The sequence below is a fragment of the Topomyia yanbarensis genome, chromosome 3, assembly GCF_030247195.1.
Source record: "Topomyia yanbarensis strain Yona2022 chromosome 3, ASM3024719v1, whole genome shotgun sequence".
Taxonomy (NCBI): Eukaryota; Metazoa; Arthropoda; class Insecta; order Diptera; family Culicidae; genus Topomyia; species Topomyia yanbarensis.
This window is the reverse complement of record NC_080672.1, coordinates 258,939,613-258,958,656: the sequence shown is the minus strand read 5'-3', so window position 1 is coordinate 258,958,656 and position 19,044 is coordinate 258,939,613. Positions and strand designations below refer to the sequence as shown.

The following is a 19,044-nucleotide window of genomic DNA, read 5'->3' as shown; positions in this document are numbered from 1 at the left end:
GTTTGGCTAGAATTGCAATTGAATTGAATATCAGTTGAATGTTTTGAAACATAATAAATCTTGAGTATTTAAACAGCAATAGTTAACAATACGTTTTCAAAAAGTAAAATGGATAATGAGGTGATTAATGTGTAAGTATAATTTTAGGTGTGCCTAATGAATTACCAGCGACCTATTTATTTTTAAAAAGGAAAGGTTTTTTTTTTCAAAATATCGAACCTGATGTCAAATTATTGTAATTGTAATTTTATTGCATACGGTATTCTGTTGGTTTACACCTAGTATCAGGACAAGGAAAAAAAATGCATTTTAGTGCATTTGTATTTTTAATATACCATTTTTTCTTAATATATAATGTTTAATGCAATTACTGACCATTAGTGTAATTATGTTTCGAGCTGCAAAAGGTTGATATGTTTCATGTTTGGTCTAAATTCGCATTCTACTGATTTGTGGTTAAACGGGTTAATCATTTAAACCTTGTAGAATTTTTAGCTTAGAGACTAGAATATTTGTAATTTTATTGCGTACGGAAATCTGTTAGTTCACACTGTACACCAGGTGAAGGAAAAGTAGTTTTGGTTAGAGTTAACAATTAACATTAAGTACTTTTGTATCTTTTAGCCCCAGCGAAGACCCCAGCAGCTACTGTCGCCTGTGCTTCTCCGTCCGAAATTTGGTGTCACTTTTATCCAACACGGGCGAGCCAGACAATATTATGCTGAACTTGATCACTCAATGCACAGGTATACAAATTGACACCATTGACAATCACCCTGCTTCCATTTGCTGGCGATGCGCAGTTGCATTGGAAGACTTCCAATTGTTCAGACAACGCAGCCTACGACATGATACCATAATTCGAAAAAGTTGTGCCACAAAGTATGAAATCAAATCAGTCGTGAAAGATGAAATAATTTGTGATGAAGCAGCCGATGGACCTATAATAAATCAGCCTGAAAATGAAAACGGTTTGATTGAATCACAAGCTCTGCCAGCCACTGATTTAGATCCGCTGGAGGGTGAGTCAACAGCAGATACTGGTGCTGTGGGTGATCATGAAATGACGGTAAAAGCAATTTCATGTCATTTGTGTAACAAAAGATGCAGAACCAAAGCAATGTTGTGGATTCATTTCAAACATCAACATTCGGATGCAGGGCGCCCTTTCCAATGTACAATTTGCCCTGCATCTTTCAAGCGTAAAAACCATTTAGAAGGTCATATAGCGTCGCACAGTGGTGATATGAGATATTCTTGCGATCAATGTGGTGCGAATTATGCCAAAGGTAAATCTTTGCGGATACACCGCCAGCAAATGCATGGCTTGACAGCGGAACCGCCAACGAGGAAGACAGGTGATATTACGCTGTCTTACGGACCCTTCCAATGTTCGTACTGTTCAAAATCCTTTAAACATCGACCTTCATTGAACTTCCACATCAAATCGCACTATGACATGTTATCCTTTAAATGTGAATTTTGTAACGCTCGATTTGATAATGAAATAGGAAAGCTAATTCACAAAGGAAAGTATCATCCAGCGGAAGTCAGCAAAAAGCCGCCATCTCCTAAGAAAATGTTTGAATGCGCTTTCTGTGAGCGTACCTTTGAGCAGCAGAACTATTTAACACAACACACTAAATACATGCACTTTCGTAAGATCGATCAAAATAATCCAGTAGAAGATAACAGTCAAAACATAGAGGAGGAAGCGGAGGAGCCAGTTACGGTAAAGTTCGAAGTCGAAGAAGACATTCCTACGCAGCCTAAATGGGAGTGAGACGGAAGGTAGGAACGGGTTGCTTTTCTACTTCAATTTTAAATTATTTCGAATAATATATGCAATGATGTAGTATGAAATCCTACATTTTTTCTTGGTCATCACCTCTTACGTAATTCCACACAGATATTGTCGATTCGTCCGGAATCAAATGGCATTATGCACCATGAGAGTTAGTTTATGAATATTCTGACATTATGAAACAGTCGGTGCCTAACCACAAAGCGTTTGGTTTTCACTGGAAAACTTTTAATTTCTGGTTTCAAAAGTAGGTCAAATCTCTAAAAGGAATAGCACTTTTTAATCTGCAAAAGCACTCCTCGAGGCAAACAATCGTGAAGGAAAGCTCAATATCGGACGTTAACCAAATTTCACATGATTCAAATATATCACATCTCTAACTAATATTTTTAAGATAATACTTTTGCAATTAGTCGTCGAAAGATACGATCGCTGTAAGGTTGAGTCATGTAGAAAATAACTGATATACAAAATCTGTTATTGTAGTAAGAAAAGCTACCAATAGACTTAAGTGAATCTGTAATCTGTCAATTTCAAATTGCTGAAACTTTTCCATTAGGTTATTTCTATTGAAATTTTAAGTGAAATTAGTACAATTAGCTCAATATGTATTGTTTACTTTGCACATGTTCCCTGCCCTTTTGCTCAGTAAGGGGAATGGGCATGTTGTGCCAGTTTGGTCGAGGCACATTTCGATTTTGAGTCAGTGAATGCATGACGCGCAAAAGTGTCTGAGCCGATTGCAAAGTAGATACAGAACACTAGATTAGAATTGTCGCTGGCATCAGTGGTTGGAACACCATTGTTTTGATTCCGGGATATACCTGTCAAATGGGCCAAAAAAAAAAACCAAAAAAATAATCCTCTATCGTTGTTTCATAGCGACCAATCATTTTTGTTTCTTTTCGCCAGCAAAGCAATGGCCATTCTCGGTTGATGTATTTTCACTAAATAGAATGTACAAATTGTCTAAATCTGTACTGAATTTTAATGAATTTTCATTTCCTTGTGCGGTATATACAAACTCTTCCATCTCATAACAATAGCAGTCGAAAATGTACGCCGAGAAAATTGAATATATTGATTTCACACATATTTTTTTTGCAACTTGTAGTAGCAAATAAAAATTACCTGTCACGCATAGATATCATGTGAAAACTAATGAAATTATAATAGTATGCCACATAGAAATTTGTTTCAAAGCAGATATCACGTAATTTTTCTGTTTGCCTCTCGTTTATTCTGCTGTATATTTTATGCATTGGACGTTTTCGATCATGAATTTATAAAAATCACAGAAAAATAAACGAGACTGAATTGAAGAAAGGCAAACTCTGCCTTTTACTAATTCGAAGTTCAACTAAACGGTTTGTGGTTACAAGCAGGCCATATTTTTCTGCGTGTACCAAAAGTGCGGACCAAAGACTTTTACTAGAGAGATTTTCGATAACTTGACAGATATATACCGAAAGCAAAACAAACATGTTCCGAGGCGAAAACAATGGGAACACCAGCGACAATCCTTATCTAGTGTTCTGTATCTACTGATTGCAATCACTGTCAGGCATCAATCGGAGATGTTGAAATGGAACCATGCACGTACTTAATATTCAAATAAGTGGTTCTATCACAAAAGATGACTAAGCATGTTCCTGTTTCATATCCGTTGAACCATACTGAGTGGCCAAAACATATTTATTTATTCATAATACTAATCGTTTTCCTTTCTGTATCATTTTAATTATCTCTTTTTTTGCTCTGAAGAAGTGGAAAACTGCAACAGATTACACAAAACTTACATTTTTGGATTTGTTAAAGCTATCCAATGTGCGAAAACTCAACAATACCTGGGATCAGCTAAAGTGAACAAAAAGATGATGGTATTGAGATGATGGTATTCAGTATAGCGAAGAGTGACACCGATCTAAAACCTACAATCATACGCATACATAATACTGACACTTTAAGCATTATTCGATTCCACAAGGCTGAGAAATAAGTTCTTAAAAGATGTACTGTTATTGTACAATCCAGCACACCCACCGGAAGGTTAAGTATGGAAGATCTGTTAAGTAAGTGAATTTTATCATGTATGATCATTGCACTTATAACCATTCACTCCCATCCCACTTGTAGCTGCTGCATTTTAAGAAAAGGAGTTGTATGTCGTGGTGGTTCTGCCATTTACCAATGATAGTATCACTGTTGGCTGCATTTAGTATGAATCCTGATTTTAAAATGTGTCACGTGGAATAAATGGACAATCTACCGCCTTTATATCCGCTAAACCAGTTGGGTGGGAAACAATAAAGCAATGGTGCTGTTGGAGGGTGTGGGAAAGTCTCTACACCAGGTGAATGACCCATGAGGTTAACGCCTTTAATTAAATAAACAAACAGTCTCAACACTGGAGAGAGGCCGCAACGACCCCCTTCACCATCACCAAAAAGAACAAAAGGTTGCAATACTCCTCGATGGTGTCCACTTGCTCAGCGAGGTATATGGGAACAACGGGAGATAAGGAAAAACACGAAAGAACCACATGAAGTCGAAGAAAATCGGGATATCGTTATCATAAGAAATTTCACTACCGATGATACCTCCGTCGGAATGGTTGAGAGCTTTACGGCTAACGAAAACGGGCATCGATATCGAGAGAAATACCGCCGCGGAGGAATTCTCAGCACCAACTAGCATATAAATAGGAGTGAGTCACACCAAGAAGGATTAGAAAAAGTAGCAATGGAGAAAACATGAATGATTAACATAAAATAAAAAGAGCAGGAGCACAATCCCATCTGAAGTAATACGTAATGATGGACCCGGGGGATGAGAATTATGATAAAAAAGAAGTTTGGGTTTAGTCGGTAGACTTAAGGTGGGACAGAGAACGCGCAAAAATTGAAAATGAAAAAAGTAGTTTTTTCCACACCGTGTGTTAGATCTTCATAAAAATCAATCTGCAGTACTGTAACAACATTCTACATAAGCTGATTGATTTTTATGACGATCTAACAAACGGTGTGGAAAAAAACTGCTTTTTTCGTTTTCGATTTTTGCCCATTCTCTGTCCAACATTAACTACTACAAATCACTGCAGTAAGAATCCGATGATACCACCAGCCAGCAGGCAGCGATGTTTGTTGTCTCGATAACAGACATTGACTCAATTTGTTGAGTTGAGTCAATTGGTGCGTAAGACTCGGGTGTCCACGGCCTGGATATAATCTTCAGAGTTTAAGAACTTCTTTACCTTTCTTGTATAGGAAACGTAAAAAATCAAAACCCAGCATTCCCTTGAGAATTTTCTGCGCTCGGTAGCACGTCCTTACTGTTATGGCAGCTGATTAGATTTGGCCAACACCTAACTGGACCATAATGAAACTTAATGAAGCGTAAAATTCGTTTAGTGAAGCACTCCCTTTTAAATACTTCCATAGTCTAATCCGTCAAAAAAGCCGGTGTTTTTGTTGAAGGAAGAGATCCCTCGCCAAATCAGTTTTTTTTTCGTGAACTAACCCACGAAAACAAACTTGCATCTTCTAGGAACCTTGCCGTGAGCAGGAGTCTTGTAGAGTATGAACTCCGAAAATGTCGTTCATCCTCGGTGAAGGTTTTTCGAGTAACTATTCACAGTTTTTTTCTCCTAGATAAGGAATAACTCGGCACCATGTTGGTTTAAAACTATGAAATGAATAGACCGAGCAAAAGTGCTTACAAACAATAAAAGTCTTTTAAAAGCTTGCAGAGCTGAGCTGAAATTTCCAATTTCTCGCGTATCTGCATTCCATTTTGAACGAGAAATCTGCCCAAAATCAATGGAATGCAAAAGCTACTAATTTAAAGTGACTGTAATTTGTTTTACAAAATGATAGATTGGTCTTCTCCCTTTTTCAGTTTAACGAGATATCAATGTACACGCTGTTTATTAGGAAATTCAGCATTCATATTTGATGATGAGGGTACTTGAGTAAAGTCTGATAGCAAATTAAAAACTATACTTGATGTTGTAATGTTGCCGGCAATGATCACCCATCAGGTTGATATCGGTTTGGTCGTTTTAAGGGGGAAAAGATCAAAATCAAGAGAAAGAAATTGTTCGTTGACGTTAAGGCTCAAGTTACCTTTTTTCAGCATGTGTTAGAATTGAACGCTTGGTAGTATGTGTAGTAAAAATTGTATTCAGATTATGCATTTAACCCTTTTCAAAACTCTAAAAGAAGAAAATCAGTCGATTTATTAGATCACCACGATTCAAATCATACAAAATAGTTGCTGGAAAAACTATCGGCTTAGCTAAATGGTGCTTTTCAAAAAGTGGCTGTGATTTTTGTCACACTACCACACCGTGCTGGGGGACGCAACACAACTGCGCGATGTGTTCACCACAGCCACTTTTTCAAAAGCACCATTCAGCTAAGCCGGTGGTTTTTCCAGCAGGTATTTTGCATGAATTGAATCGTGATAATCTAATAAATCGACTGATATTCTTCTTTTGGAGTTTTGAAAAGGTTTACATGGATAATATGGTGGCAAAGCTGAACGCGATTTTTTCCTACGCATACTACCAAGCGTTCGATTCTAACACATGCTCAAAAAAGCCTTAAACAGATCTGCTATCAGTGAGATCAAATTGAAAACAAGATTTTTTTTTCTGAAAAACGCAGAATATGAAAGAACAGCAAAATGACATCAAATTATTTCAGAATATTTTCTAGAAGTGAAAATTGAGTTTAGGCTTATGAAAGTCATCTTACTTCAGTATCAGCACCCATCCAATGCAGTACTGATATCATTCAACTTGTTAAACCAAGCAGAAATATTTGTTTTGCATCGTAATTTTAAATACGTGGCTGAAAGATACAGCAGTTAAGATTCCCGTGAATACAGAAAATGACAGTATAGAGGTAAGGTTATATGAGCTATCAACGCGTTCCCTCGTAAACCAAATGCATAATACGCGTCATAATTTGGAGATGTAATATCCGTTTCAACTGATACTTGAAGAAACTTTTTCCCGTATGTGGCTAATGATGTTGTTGTGGTGAGTATGCGCGTCGAAAGATTTATCCCCTCTTGACTATACAATTCAAACACAACGGAACTATAATTGAACAAGCCACGCTATGCATCCATGATGGGGAGTTTCATATGTGCAAGTACTGTAATTAAAGAGGACATACTGGAAAACCTTCAGCGGAAGATGGTCTGGAGAATACATCACAATCGATTGCAAACACATCTACGGCAAATCAATCAAACTACCATTACCTGACCCTCATAAGGTTGTCAAATTTGTAGCAACTGTTCAACTAAAAACACAGCATCAAGCACCCCAACATCAACAGCCAGCACCTTCAGCGCGGGTTTTGTGACCTGTAAGAAAAAAAGGCAACGAAAAACATCTAATCGTGAGCACGAACACGGCATTACAGATTAGAGATGGGCAGACTTTTGTTTTGTAAAAAGAACTAGATTACATGAACCATTTTTCCGTTCAGTTGAATTTTTAATTGTATATAGCAATAACAATATAGATTGTCAAAGCAGTCTGATCTTTAAAGGCTGGAAGACACATGCAGTATAATTTCGGAGCAAAATCTCTCGTTGAGCGTTTGCCAGCTGAACTGTTACACAGGTACGTGGAAGGGTGGCCAGATGTTTATGATGAAATGGCAGTAATAGAGAGTGAGAGTTTTTCAATTCTTCTTGAACTCGTTCTTCGTCCAGTTCCAAATTAAGAGAGCATTCAGGATAGTTTGTAGGATGGTTGTTCAGTTCATTGTCATTCGTTCCCCTAAAAATTGATCCCTTGAATTTGGTGACCTGCTTTAGGTGAACTGACCAATTCGCTTCTAAGCGAATTAAATAAGTACTACTGTGTTTTGAAAAGGAACTCCCGTTCACTATTTGAAGAACCAGTTCTCTTGAACCGTTCGCGAACGGATTTCCCATCTTTACGTGAATGATAACAAAAAAGTAAATGAACCTCAAGATGCAGCAGGCGACCAGACATGTGTTTTCCCGCAGCGAAAGAAGTTATAGAAAGTAGCACGTGCGAAATCCGACGAACACTTAATAACATTTGGATTTGTTTTTGGTTACATTTTGTAAGTATATAAAAGATCCTCGGCTCCGTTAAGACACAACAATGCGCCATGATTTCATTCAAGTATGGTGTTTGATTCACTGGTCACCTTCAGCTTCTAAATGTACTTTTTTAAATCGTCCATAAGAAATATTTTGTCAGAAAAGCGTGCCCCTCCTTTGTCAGCCAGCTGGAGCCGCTTATGCCTTTGAATACTTGGCAGGTCATGTTTCTGTGCAGTTTGTTCTGAATTTAACAAATATTGACTAGATTTGGCTACCTGTTCATTTTACCCGCAGTTCCCCTACGAATTCAACTTAAACCTGTATGTTGTTATATATTGTTAGATTAAATTGTTTATCAAACTAAAATTAAAATATTCGAATGATTAATATGAATGTTGTGAATACAGCGCCATGAATCGAATCCCCAAGGGTTCGTCACTTCAAGAATTAAAGTCCTCACATCAACGCTAAACTAAACATCCTCGAAGCAAGCCGTCTTCGTCGCGTTCTTTTTAGCGATCAGAAAATTCCCGCAGTGCGAATCTGTTAGATAACTAGTACAGTGGCTTGAATAGATCGATGGCTTTTCAACTGGACTTTAAACCGATTTCTTAATATTTAACCATGCGCTTTTCCTGGGAAAAGTATCAGTCCTGGACTAGAATAGTTTACAACAGCGATTTGGAGAGTATGCGTTACATTTATCCTAATGTTGAGCGTTACGAAGCAAATCATTGGTAACGGAAAAAGCTTTCTTGAATGCGGTTGAGCTAAAAAGTTTTCGGTCTTTGCCGAAAGGGTATTGTAGCTTTTGTAACCCACAGGTTCTGTACAGGAGACGGCTATCGGTACATACACTCAACATAAAGAGGAAAGATGAAATTTCAATATTGGAATGATGACTCAGTTTCTGCCAGATCGGAACGGTTCGGTTTGATTTCAGGTAACCAATACGAGGAAGCTTCAGGCCTAGCCTCCATAATAGTAGGTGTACATTTATTTTGGAGTAAATTGAACCAAAACAAAGTAAACGCGTGTACGTGTGGTTACCATGCTGTTACCAACACGCTCGCACGTTGGGTGAAAGTAAAGCAAATAGAAAGGAGAAACGGTGAAAAGCGGTTCTCGACTCGGTCGAACTGAGGCACGAAACCGGGACAGAGGCCACAACCGAGTTAGTGTATATTTTCGTTTCGAGTTGGATAGACATCTTGGGTTTCCGCGGATTAGAGACTGATTGTTCGCAGGTTATTTTGCTATTGCTATTATAATTGTTGTGTACTGTACGTGCATGTGTGTATATGTAAGGAGGGAGGACTATGACCATAAATAAGCTGAAGAAGGAGTATCGAAAAAAGGGACACGGTAGAGCGTGAGGTAAAAGGGATCGGCTTTGAGTGAACAGTTTTTAGCTTCGTTGTTGCATTCTATATATCCCTTTGGTGGTGCAGATGTCGATGTGCATATATTTAGAAGTCACGAATAGAAGTTGGTAGCCGATTCGAATAACATAATTTTGATTGTTTTTATTACATTTGAATGTGAGATAAATGTTTATTGCGTTTTATTTGATCACTAAAGAAACGACTGTATCTTCATGAACTATGAGATAGTGGAGGTGCTGTACCTTAACAATAGGCAAAGTGAAACTTACTGCGAAGTTTATCTACCTTTCTCGTGTAACAAAGAAATAAAGGCAAAGGTGAAAGTGTTGTCTACGTTGGATATACTCCCTGGAAGTGCGTGAGATAAGGCCAAGGCTTATCGGTGCTTGAACAAGTGATAAGGTGAGTAGAGCTGTGCCTTCAAATTCCTAGTTTAATATAGCTTCATTTTTCACTTATCTCAAATCTTCCAACGTACAAAAAATGGTTTCAAGTAGAAAACACTGTTCGCATTAGTTCTTTATCTTCAATTTCACGTTCCTTTTTCTCTCTTTTCCTGCTAAGCCCCATTCTGCTGTGCGCTGTTCTTCTATGAGCGTATCGTGAGCCGTGTATCTACGACTCACTTTCCGCTCTTGTACACACAACACAACATTATTTTTCCTCCGTTCATGGCACTTTACCAACTTTTTCCACTCTCTCACCACGCATTCTTTGTACCTAGTGTAAACACACACATCGCCTACAGAAATGATTAAAGTGGAAAAAAGTCAGATGGAAAAAGCTATCATGTAGCTAGTTCGAAGAAGAGACACGAACTTCTTTTTCCATGAAACGGCATAGAAAATGGCAGGATGCGTTCAGTACATGTGAAATGTAGGTGGTGGGTACCGTTCAGCAGTAATATCGTCAGAAATGGTTGAGGATATTTGGGTAATGCGCCTTGAGCCATGATTATGTATGGCATGATTGTTCAGTCTTTTTCATAATCACATTGTTCTGGTTTGTAGGGGATGCGTTGGTCATTCAAACCTGTCGTATATGTTCGAGAACACAACTGGAAGAATTGGTTAAATCAATGATTGTTTTAATGGGCTCTACTTCTATGTTGTATGTTGAAATTTGTCTCAATAAGAGCTAATGATAGAAGGCAAGCCTTAGCTGATATTTGACAGCAAACGAACATAGTTGAATATCGATGAGCAAAATTTTCCTTTCCGAAATGCCTGCATAATTCTTCTGGAATATTATATTACACTATTTTTATCTTACAATTTGACAGCTTCAGTATGTTGACATAAGATTAATTGATTATTGCCATAAACATTGAAAAAATATCTATAATCCATTTTGATTTCAACCTGCACCAAACTAAACTTCCAAAGAAATATTATTTTATGAATGCACCATATTAAACTTTCAAACAAACTTTCAAAATTCTAGAGTCTGATCGCACTAATTTGTATTGAATGAATCTGATAGAAATAATGGGTATGTAAATTTCGGTGTCTAGTATATAAGTTAAGAGCCGAAAGATATACTCAAATATCTATTGGATTCGATCAAATCGGAGGAACATCGCGTTCCATCGCGCTTTGACTACATTGTCATGAACAGGGTAAAGTGTCCATTTTCGCCCTATCAGGGAGAGTGCCTCACCATTTAATTACTCGGCCTACAATCGGTAGAATGCGTACAAATTGGCATCAACTTTTTTGCTGCGTTGTTAAGATCCAAGATAATAACACAAATGCCCTGAAAAAGGTAAAATTGTCGTGTTGGAACGCAACGAAACTCGAATCGAGTGCCTCTATTGTTACTCCACCATTTGCATTTGCCTGAATGCGTTGAATAAAGATGTCCGACGCTGTTCTAACTAACGGCTTCAAATGGGTATGGTGATAATGGAAACGTGGCGAAAATAGGATCATTACCCAATTAATGTATGAAGTCCTAGCAAACTGCATGTATTTGAAGTCCAGCATATTAGCAGGATCATTTCAAGGAAGGTGGTGAAGGGCGAAGCGCACAAATTATGTTTAATAGCATCGAAGTCATTAAACTGATTTATATGACGCTGATCAAAATGAAGAATCAGAATAGGTTGAGCGACATCATCTATGACGTTAGATTGATTAAAGCTATTGTTCAACATAACGCATGCAGATTTGGTATGCACAGAAGCGGAATTATCATAACGAGGTTCCACATTCTTCTTGGCTTCGCGACGATATCGACACCATTAGTGTCGATCGCAGAGCCGTGAAAGAGGCATACGTGTCTTTAAAACGAAGATTGCTAAAATCAGACTGATAATAAACTGTGACAAGAAAAAGTAAATGGAAGATGACGGGGTAGGAGGTTGTCGAAGTGTTAAAATATCTTGGCTGTAGTAACGATGTTAGTCACGAAAAACTCCGAGCAGTTTTTTTTTCATGCAACGTTTATTTGACACGGCAAAAAGCTTTTTTACGCCGGGGTTTCTTTTTTACATAGCATGTTACAAAAGATCTTAAGACTATCTCTCTATAATAAAAAATCACTTCCTGAGGATAATCATCATTTTATTTATATTCTATTTTCTTGCATATCATTGTAAACCTATTGATAGTTTTTCTGTAGTTTTTGTTTATTTTCTTTCCTTTATTTATATTGTTTAATATATAAGAAAAACCAAAATAATGAGCACTTGGAAAAATATTTCGACATTTGCGATAAACTAAATATGGCCATAGATTCTGCACTTGCGGATTATAACTCAAAAACGGAACAGCAGATCAAATCTTGTCCAAAGAATTTTTTCAACTACGTCAAAACTAAATTAAAATCAGACAATTTCCCATCAACGTACGTGATAGCTCGGAAGAAATCTGTAACCTATTTGCAACATTCTTCCAACAAATATATACCACTTTTTCTGAACAAGACCGTGATCGCGATTACTTCGCTTTTCTTCCCGATTTTCCTTTGGATATTAGTGTCAATCATGTCATAGTGGAAGACATTTTCAATTCTCTAAAACAATTAGATGTATCAAAAGGTTCTGACCCTGATGGAATCCCACCATTATTTATGAAAAACCTAGCAACCGAGTTAACTGCCCCATTGTTCTGGCTGTTGAATATGTCTTTGCAATCGGGACAGTTCCCTAAAATATGGAAAAAATCTTTTTCAGTGCCTATATATAAATCTGGCAAAAAATCTGACGTAAGTAATTATCGTGGGATAGGCATAATCACCTGTATTCCGAAACTTTTCGAATCAATCATTAACGAAAAAATATTTCTTCACATAAAAAACAGAATTTCCAACCTCCAGCATGGCTTCTTCAAAGGTCGTTCGACCTCAACAAACATACTAGAATTTATTAATTATACACTGATTGCAATGGATAATGGAAATTACGTGGAGGCATTTTATACAAATACAACTGAACGTGAAAAAGTGTAATTCAATAACCTTTAGTCGAAAACGACAAACATCGAATGTTGAGATTACCTTAGGAAATCAGACTGTAGTAAAATGTGAAAAATTAGGGATTTAGATGTAATATTAGATTCAAAGTTAAATTTTATTGATCATTATAACACAATTATACACAAAGCTAACAACATGCTCAGTTTTATAAAACGCTTTAGCTATCATTTTGAAGATCCTTATACAATAAAAACATTATATATTGCATATGTTAGGTCGATATTGGAATATTGCAGTATTTTTGGTGCCCTTTTTGAAGCAGACACGAAGAACGAATAGAACCGGTACAAAAACAGTTTTTATTATTTGCCCTTCGTAAATTGGGATGGACAGCATTCCCTCAGCCATCTTATGAAGCACGCTGCTTTCTTATCAATATTCAAACATTAAAGGAGCGTCGCGAATTTGCAATGCTCTCATTCATTAATAATGTCGTTTCGCATCGTATCGATTCAGCTGAAATTTTATCCAAATTGAACTTTTATGCACCTTCACGACAGCTACGAAATCGAAGTATATTTTCAATAACTCCTTTTCGCACAAACTATGCAAAATATAGAAAATATAGCCCCATAAAACGAATGATGTCTATTTATAATCACTATTGCGACTCAATTGATTTTACAATGTCTAAACTGAAACTAAAACAATATTTTATACACATAAGAAATTCTAACGCGTAAGAGGATGATTCTGTAAAAGCCGAAATTGCTTCATTTATACTAAATTCACGAAATATACACATTAGTAATTAAGGAAATCTGTAGTCTACATCGATTGACGAAATAAATAAATAAATAATCCTAACTTAACTAACTGCGAAGAAATCTAAATTGTTTGTGGGTAGCAAGGGATAAAAAACTATTTGAATATTTATTGTTTTCAGGAAATGATAAATATGGCCCATGTATGTAATATGAATTCCTATAAAACGAGTAATATGCAGAAAGGGAGGGCCTTGACATTTCGTCATTCGTAAGCACTATACTTACAAATGTTTCAAATTGCAATCCTTAATCTAAATTAGTTATGGAATTTTCGACTTTGCCTCATCAGAATCCGACACTAACTTAGTGACAGGGCTAAGCTAGCGCCGGATTGACACTAGCTCCAAAACAACGATAATATTTCTTGTGTTTCTGAGCAAACCACTAGTGCGTGATGTCCCACAAGAATAGGAGGTCTGATTAAGCTGATGAGAATTACAAAAATCGAAACTTGATTTGGCAGAGCGCATATAGCATTGGTTTGCACATATTGCATTTTAATTGACCCTACGACCAAACAACGTGCTCAAGGTCTTGGTAATATAGTTACAATGGAGATAAGTGTCTAAAGTTTAGAGATTATGCACGGACCTTAGGGACAACATTGACCATTTTTCCATATCTCCATTTTTCCATGAGATTCACCAGCTATCATTATTCATCTAAACTAGGGAATCCGCACTATCATTTCCGGGAATTTACAGAGGACCCATGATTTTCTTGCTATGAACAACTTCAATTGTAGTTGAATTTTCGGTGAAAATGTAAGAATCGTTGAGCGTGTAGGAGATGAATAAATGATTGGTTTGTTTGATACGTAATGCGTTAATGAAGCATATTTTCTTGCAGTTGTTTAAGTGTTCGTATTGATTTATTTGCAAACATTCTTGGTATCTTCTACAAACGACAGTAATTCGAAAATCTACAAGTCTCCTCTTGCATAGATGTGCTGAAGAAAGACAGATGCAATTAGAAGTATCTTGAAGATTGATATGATAATGAATAAACGTTGAAGGATCGGTCAATACGAATTGTGGAAGGTTTGTGGTTTTCCTGGATTATGGATGGAAATGGATCTCCAATCATGTGGAACATGGTTTTCTATAATGTATTATAATGTGAAGTTGTTTAATTAATGTGTTCAAGATGAGATTGTCCTCGCCAGATAATCGAAGTTCTTTTTTGACGGCTGAAAATGAACCTGATGCGACTCGCGGTGAATAGAAAAAATATTCATTCAAATATCCATGTTATTCATTCAGTTGAATATCGTACAATATATTCATTTCACTAATTATCTAGGAAAATGTTTTCAAATGCCGGTAAAGCATATGAAACAACAATCATCATGGCTTACATTGTGTCAGGGCCTACTTTGATGCGTTTGATTCGTTGCTGCACGGTCGCTTCGTGTAATAATCGGAGACGAATGAAAATCTGCCTGGATGAATGGGCGGTTTGTTCGTTCGACGTTTTTAGCTGCGTCACTGAATATTGAAAATGAATGCGGCTGAATATGATCAATAGGGTGGGACAAAAATTAGATTCCAGCTCCGACCAACTTTTTAGGTAACATTTGGATCCTAGAACAACTGTGTTAAGCTAAGAATTTAGCTCGATCGGTGAAACTATATTTTTGCGCCCACTGTTTGAAGTTTACATGGGATTTTGCATGGGAAAATTAACTTTTACAAAATAATTCCTCCAGGAGTCGCCCATTACTTCCTAAAAATAAATCGTTACGTGGCTTTTATAGGAAATTTAATAAAGAAACAAGGTCTTGAAAACCACGAAACGATCTTACGCTTGTGAAACAGCAGAAACCGATTGATGCTCTGACGATTGATAAAATATCCATTTTTTCTAGCACCACTGCTGCTGGTTGTTTGATTATACGCAATTTTGTTTTAATCCTCTCTTAATTTGTCTAAATCGTTTATCTATACTATTTGGCCACTTCGCAAGGTTTTAAGGAACAAATTGAGGCTTCTTTTGTACATAATAAGAGAAAGTTAAAAAAATTGTATTCATTTAGACCGTCAGAAGCAGTGATGCTATGAAAAGCGAAATTTATATCAATCTTCAGGGCATCAATCGGTTTTTGCTTAATAACTTTTTCCACAAGCATCAGATCGTTTTGCAGTCTTCTAGATTTTGTTTCCTTGACAAATTTCCTATAAAAATCAGACATCTACTTATTTTTAGGAGATAACGAGCGACTCTTGGAAGAATTAATTTGCAAAAGACAATTTTCCCATACGAAATCCCATGTAAACTTTAAACCGTGGGCGCAAAAATATAGTTTCACCGATCGAGCTAAAAATTTACAGAGTTGTTCTGGGAGCTAAATGGGACCCAAAAAGTTACTCGGAGCCAAATTTTTTTTTTTTCATATAGCTATGTCCCAGTCTAATGATCAACTTTCATTCAATGAATTTGAATATTTTTAACGCTGGTCCTCGCAGCAAATAGACATGATCACTTGTAGCGTGGCTTAAAAGTTTTTTTAGCACACACCAAGTACAATCTAAGTTTCATGGACGGCTATAAAATTGCCACAAAACCAGTGTTGCAAAAAGGATGAACTTTTTTCCGCATGGCCAAATCTTTATAGATATTTACTGTCACAAAAGTCTCTACTGTTCTTTAGTACGCTCCCCGTTGGAGTTGGTTTGAAAACTGAGCACCAATGATAGAATTGAAAGCCATCAACGTAAATTGATTCGGGATGCTCTTCGCTTCCGATAACCATGCGTTCTTCCTCGGACGTCATCATAGCCCAGGGGGTTGCAGGTTCGAGTCTTACCTCTGGAGTGATTTTTTTCACTTAATTGCTTCCGTTTCACTGACCATTTCGATATTTTTTCCCTGTCGGATTCCACCTTAAGTCTTAAATAAGGTGTTGGCATTAACGTCAAGAACTGCAAAAAATAATTAATTGACCACCTACTGTTCCCAAATTGTACATCTCAAATGCCAAGCTTGATCCCATGAAACCCATCAAGTTTGATACCAAATCTTCTCTTATTACTCTGATCATTTGTCGTGATCAGTCCGATCATTTACACTTGGATGGTCGACTGGGAAACGCTGTGAGACCGTGCGATTCCAAATTCCCTCTGATTCTGCCAGCTAAGCATCTACTCAGTTTTCTTATAGCGCGTTTTTTGCACGCCAGGATGGCTCATGCAGGACCTGGACTGGTACTAGCAATCATGCGCCAGAGGTTCTGGCCGATGTGTGGATGTAAACTGGTCCGAAATATTGTTCGGAAGTGAAGCACTTGCTCCCGTTGCCGTCCTGTAGATTATCCCTGTCCAACAGATGGCATCCCTTACAGTAGTCCATGTAGTTCCATCCAGAGTATTGTTCAAAGCTGGTCTAGACTTCTGTCGGCCATTTAACGCGCGTCCGTTATACGGGATTGGGACCAACGTACGTCACGGTTTTCGTTTGCCTGGCAATAATAGCGGCACACTTCGAAATCATTTCGAAATTTACGTCTGCCTTACGCCGTGCATTAACGCTATCAAACGGTGCTCGACGCGGTCGGTTAATCCAGCTACAACGTGACAGCTTTCGTCGGGGCTGACCGCGAGTTAAAGTCGTTACGTCGCCGCCATCTCGAGTAGTTTAAGACGGAAGAGTTGAAGGACTACTGTATTGGTTGCGGAATCTCCTTTCGTTTTATTCTGGCCCGCTTTCCGCATTTCAAGTACTATTTGCGCCGAATTTTCGCTGCCAGATTTCGGCCTCTCACTCCCTCACTGATCATCCAGATGACCTCGCTGTGCTGACGCATGGCCCCTTCCTGGTCGTTGAAATAATGATCTGCATCCCAGAGCCGATTGACGCCCTCCTCTGATGGAGGGCGTCAATCGGCCTGTACAGTCGTACTCCTTTCTTGTACGTTTTTCTCAGTTATTGCCGCACGGTTTTGGAGTAATGGTTCATGAGTGTTGGTTGTAGTGGTATGAAGCCGGTATCGGGCCAAAACAACACTTTTGGATCGTGCTATCTCAAAAACTGCAACACGCCTTTTTGTAAACAATCAAGTTTATAAATCTTTCCACATTATCCTTTCGACACGAATTGCCACACATGTAATCAGGTATTAGCGAATTTTGACAGCTTTTTCCTTTTGAAATGGCCATACACAGAAAACTTTTCCTTATCCGTAAAATATAGTTGTCCCGGAATTTCCCTAAAATTTGCTTTGATCCAGCACCGGTTAGCAGTGTTCCATCCGGAAACTACGCGCATTTTGGCAACACTCTGTTCGTGTCGATTTGGGATGTTCTGCACATTGTACGTTTTCGGATCATTTCTTGACCCTATGGACGAAACTTTGCGATACATCAAGTTTTTTGTCCAAGTTCGGATTCCACTTGAAATGAGCAATTCTAGTCTTTTGCGAGTTTGCGCCTAGCTTCCGGTTTGTGGTCCACTGTCATCCATTTCCGGGACCTTGGGAGGTTTTATAAGATAGCTCACCGACCATGTCATATGGTCCCAAAGCCGTATTTGGATGACGAACCGTAGAAACGTTTGAAGAGCCATAGAAACCGTTCCCAAGCTGAAGGAGCTGGGGGAGAACGAAATAAGAACCAGACGCGCTCAGAAAGGTGAGATGCTGTTTTGGCTGAAGAAGGATCCATTTATCAAGAGCTCGATCTATCGGGAATTCTTGGAAGTAGCGGTAGGAGAAGAAACGAACGTAAGAGCTTCAGTTGAAGAAGCGGTGATCGAGTGCAGGAGTCTGGACAAGATTACAATGGAATATGAAGTGAGGAGTGCACTAATAGAGCAATGTAACTTGGAGAAGTAGCAGATGTCAATCAAGCTGAGGAAGGCGTATGGTGGCACACAGACGGCTGCGTAACGCTTATCGCCAGCCGCAGCCAATCAGCTTATGTCGACCGGTGAGATCAAATTCGGATGGTCGGATTACTGGTTACGGAGAGGTGTTTCAGATGCCTGGGTTTCGGCCATCAGGCAAGAAACTGTAGAAGCCCGGGCAGATCTGGATCGATCCAGTATCGCATCGGCCTATATTTTCGGAACGGGTCATCCTCAACAGGCCGACGAACTATGCTGAACTTGAGAACAGAGTATCGCTGAGGCAGTTAGGATTCTGGAATGGGATCTCCTCGCTGGACGTTATCCGTACAGTCATCGCGAGTGCGGAGAGCATTGAAGCAAAGGAGAAGGTGTATTCACAACTGCGCCATGGTTACGATCAACGTGTACGCGTTCAACAGCGCCAGCTGGGAACCCCTCCGCCGGAGAAGACTAGGTCCACCACAGGGAATCAGCTCAATAGTACGCGACGTAGTAGTCGGGTCATCGGGGCGCCACGAACCGGACGCCAGGATTCACCTGAATCGCCGGACCAACCTCGACACCCTACCGGGTTGCTCGTAGGCAGGCTAGTTTCATCGCCGGGGATTAGAGTGAGTAGAGTGAGTCGAACGGCTAGCAGTTGATCAGTAAACTGGAAGCTACGCTCCACCTAGAA

General features: G+C 38.4%; 2 protein-coding genes across 5 annotated transcripts in view; both read left to right on the top strand.

Moving 5' to 3' along the window:
* LOC131692587 (oocyte zinc finger protein XlCOF28-like) lies at nucleotides 1-1,863 on the top strand. 2 transcript variants are annotated; one of them, XM_058979722.1, is made up of 2 exons: nucleotides 1-131; nucleotides 625-1,863. In XM_058979722.1, the coding sequence occupies exons 1-2, from the start codon at nucleotides 109-111 to the stop codon at nucleotides 1,781-1,783; spliced, it is 1,182 nt and encodes a 393-aa protein (XP_058835705.1). In that variant the 5' UTR covers nucleotides 1-108; the 3' UTR covers nucleotides 1,784-1,863. The 2 variants fall into 2 exon arrangements, with proteins under 2 accessions (XP_058835705.1, XP_058835706.1); XM_058979723.1 differs by having other exon boundaries at nucleotides 11-120.
* A 7,094-nt stretch (nucleotides 1,864-8,957) lies between these two features.
* The window catches only part of LOC131689157 (protein wech), a 43,840-nt gene continuing 33,753 nt past the window's right edge, over nucleotides 8,958-19,044 (top strand). The window contains exons 1-2 of one of the 3 annotated variants that reach the window (XM_058974038.1): nucleotides 9,080-9,144; nucleotides 9,479-9,684. The gene's annotated coding sequence lies outside the window, so the exon portion shown is untranslated. Of the gene's footprint in view, nucleotides 9,685-19,044 lie in introns of all 3 variants that reach the window. The other 2 variants (XM_058974039.1, XM_058974037.1) reach the window with 2 other exon arrangements.

Bases quoted from the DNA above. Each gene is read 5' to 3' on its own strand.
- LOC131692587 (XM_058979722.1), top strand. From the start codon at position 109: ATGGATAATGAGGTGATTAATGT. The intron at 132-624 runs GTAAGTATAATT...TGTATCTTTTAG, and splicing joins GATAATGAGGTGATTAATGT to CCCCAGCGAAGACCCCAGCA.